At 65.1% G+C, this 1,269-nt stretch overlaps 1 protein-coding gene across 1 annotated transcript in view; it reads left to right on the top strand.

Annotated features, from left to right (window-relative positions):
* The window catches only part of LOC113980867 (guanine nucleotide-binding protein-like 3-like protein), a gene marked incomplete at its 5' end in the record, with an annotated part of 2,739 nt that extends 1,549 nt beyond the window's left edge, over window positions 1-1,190 (top strand). Inside the window, 5 exon segments of the mRNA XM_027708086.1 lie at window positions 92-234; window positions 401-531; window positions 610-719; window positions 799-970; window positions 1,048-1,190. Of these exon segments, the coding sequence (XP_027563887.1) occupies window positions 92-234; window positions 401-531; window positions 610-719; window positions 799-970; window positions 1,048-1,100 (609 nt within the window).
* Between the last annotated feature and the right edge of the window lie 79 nt (window positions 1,191-1,269).

Raw genomic sequence — 1,269 nt, 5'->3', positions numbered from 1 at the left:
TTTTAGGGGGGGCATTTTCACCCCATTTCGGGTTGGGGGGTGATGAGACCCCCTGTGTGCCCCCTCCCGACTCCCCGTGTCCCCCCCCCAGCTGAGTGAGCTCTACGGGGTCCCCCCCTGCGCGGACCCCCTGCAGTTCCTGTCCCACCTGGCCCGGAGGCAGGGCCGCCTCCGCCCCGGGGGGCTCCCGGACCCCCACGCCGCCGCCGTGGCCCTGCTGCGCGACTGGACCAGGTGGGCGAGGGCCGGGGGGCACCGGGGGGGGCTGCCCCACTCCCTGACCCCCATTTTCAAGGCCTTTGGGGGGGGGTCTCCCCACACCCTGACCCCTGTTTTGGGAGGTGTCTCTTGCACCCTGTGACCTCTTTTTTTGGGGTCCCCGACCCCCCCTGTGGCGCAGTGGGAAGATCTCCTACTACACCCACCCCCCCCAGGCCCAGGGGGTGCAGCTGGAGGCCCAAATCCTGCCGGCGCTGGGGCCGGAGCTGGACCTGGACGCTCTGGAACGGGGGGACGCCGAGGCTCTGGCAGGTGAGCGACGACCCCCACCCTGTCCCTGTGAACCCCTCAGAGACCCCCCAAAAAACTCACCTTCCCCCCCTCCCCCAGCTGTGCCAGTGACGGTGACAGGGCTGGGGCTGTCCCCGTGTGCCCCCGAGGAGGAGGAGGAGCAGGAGGAAGCAGCAGCCATGGAGGACGACAGCAGGAAGGACCTGGAGGTGGGAAGGAGTTCTCAGAGGTGAGGGGGGTTTTTTTGGGGGGTGATGGGTTAATTTTGACACTCTCCCCCCTCCCCAGCTCGGCGCGGTGACAGTGGAGCTGAAGCCCCGGGTGAAGTCGGGGGGCTCTGGGGGGGACTTGGTGCCCCGCGCCCCCAGTTTGGAGGAGGTGGCAGCTCTGCCCCCCCTGCTCCAGGGCCAGGGGCTGAGGGCGGCCGGGAAAAGGAGGAAAAAGCTGCAAAAAAGAGCAGGTGGGTGAAGACGCCCCCTTTTCCTCACCCCTCAAACCCCCCCCCAAAATTGCTGATCCCCCCCCTGAATCCCGCAGAGAAAATCGCCACGAAGCTCTCGGAGACGCTGGAGGCAGCCATGCAGTTCTGAGGCACCTGAACCACACATTTAGAGCTTTTTATTTTTATTTAAGCGAGAAATGGTTAAAAAAAAGCCCTTTTTGAAATAAAAGGACTGCTGGGGCGGGGGTGTGTCCGGAGGGTGTGATTTTGGGGGTTGTTCAAGCAGGAGGTTGGACTGGGGAGGCTTTGGGGGGGGG

This window comes from Neopelma chrysocephalum, unplaced genomic scaffold (assembly GCF_003984885.1).
Source record: "Neopelma chrysocephalum unplaced genomic scaffold, ASM398488v2 Primary Assembly neopelma1_95472, whole genome shotgun sequence".
NCBI classification, from domain to species: Eukaryota; Metazoa; Chordata; class Aves; order Passeriformes; family Pipridae; genus Neopelma; species Neopelma chrysocephalum.
The sequence above is the reverse complement of the archived record's forward strand: the minus strand, read 5'-3'. Positions and strand labels throughout refer to the sequence as shown.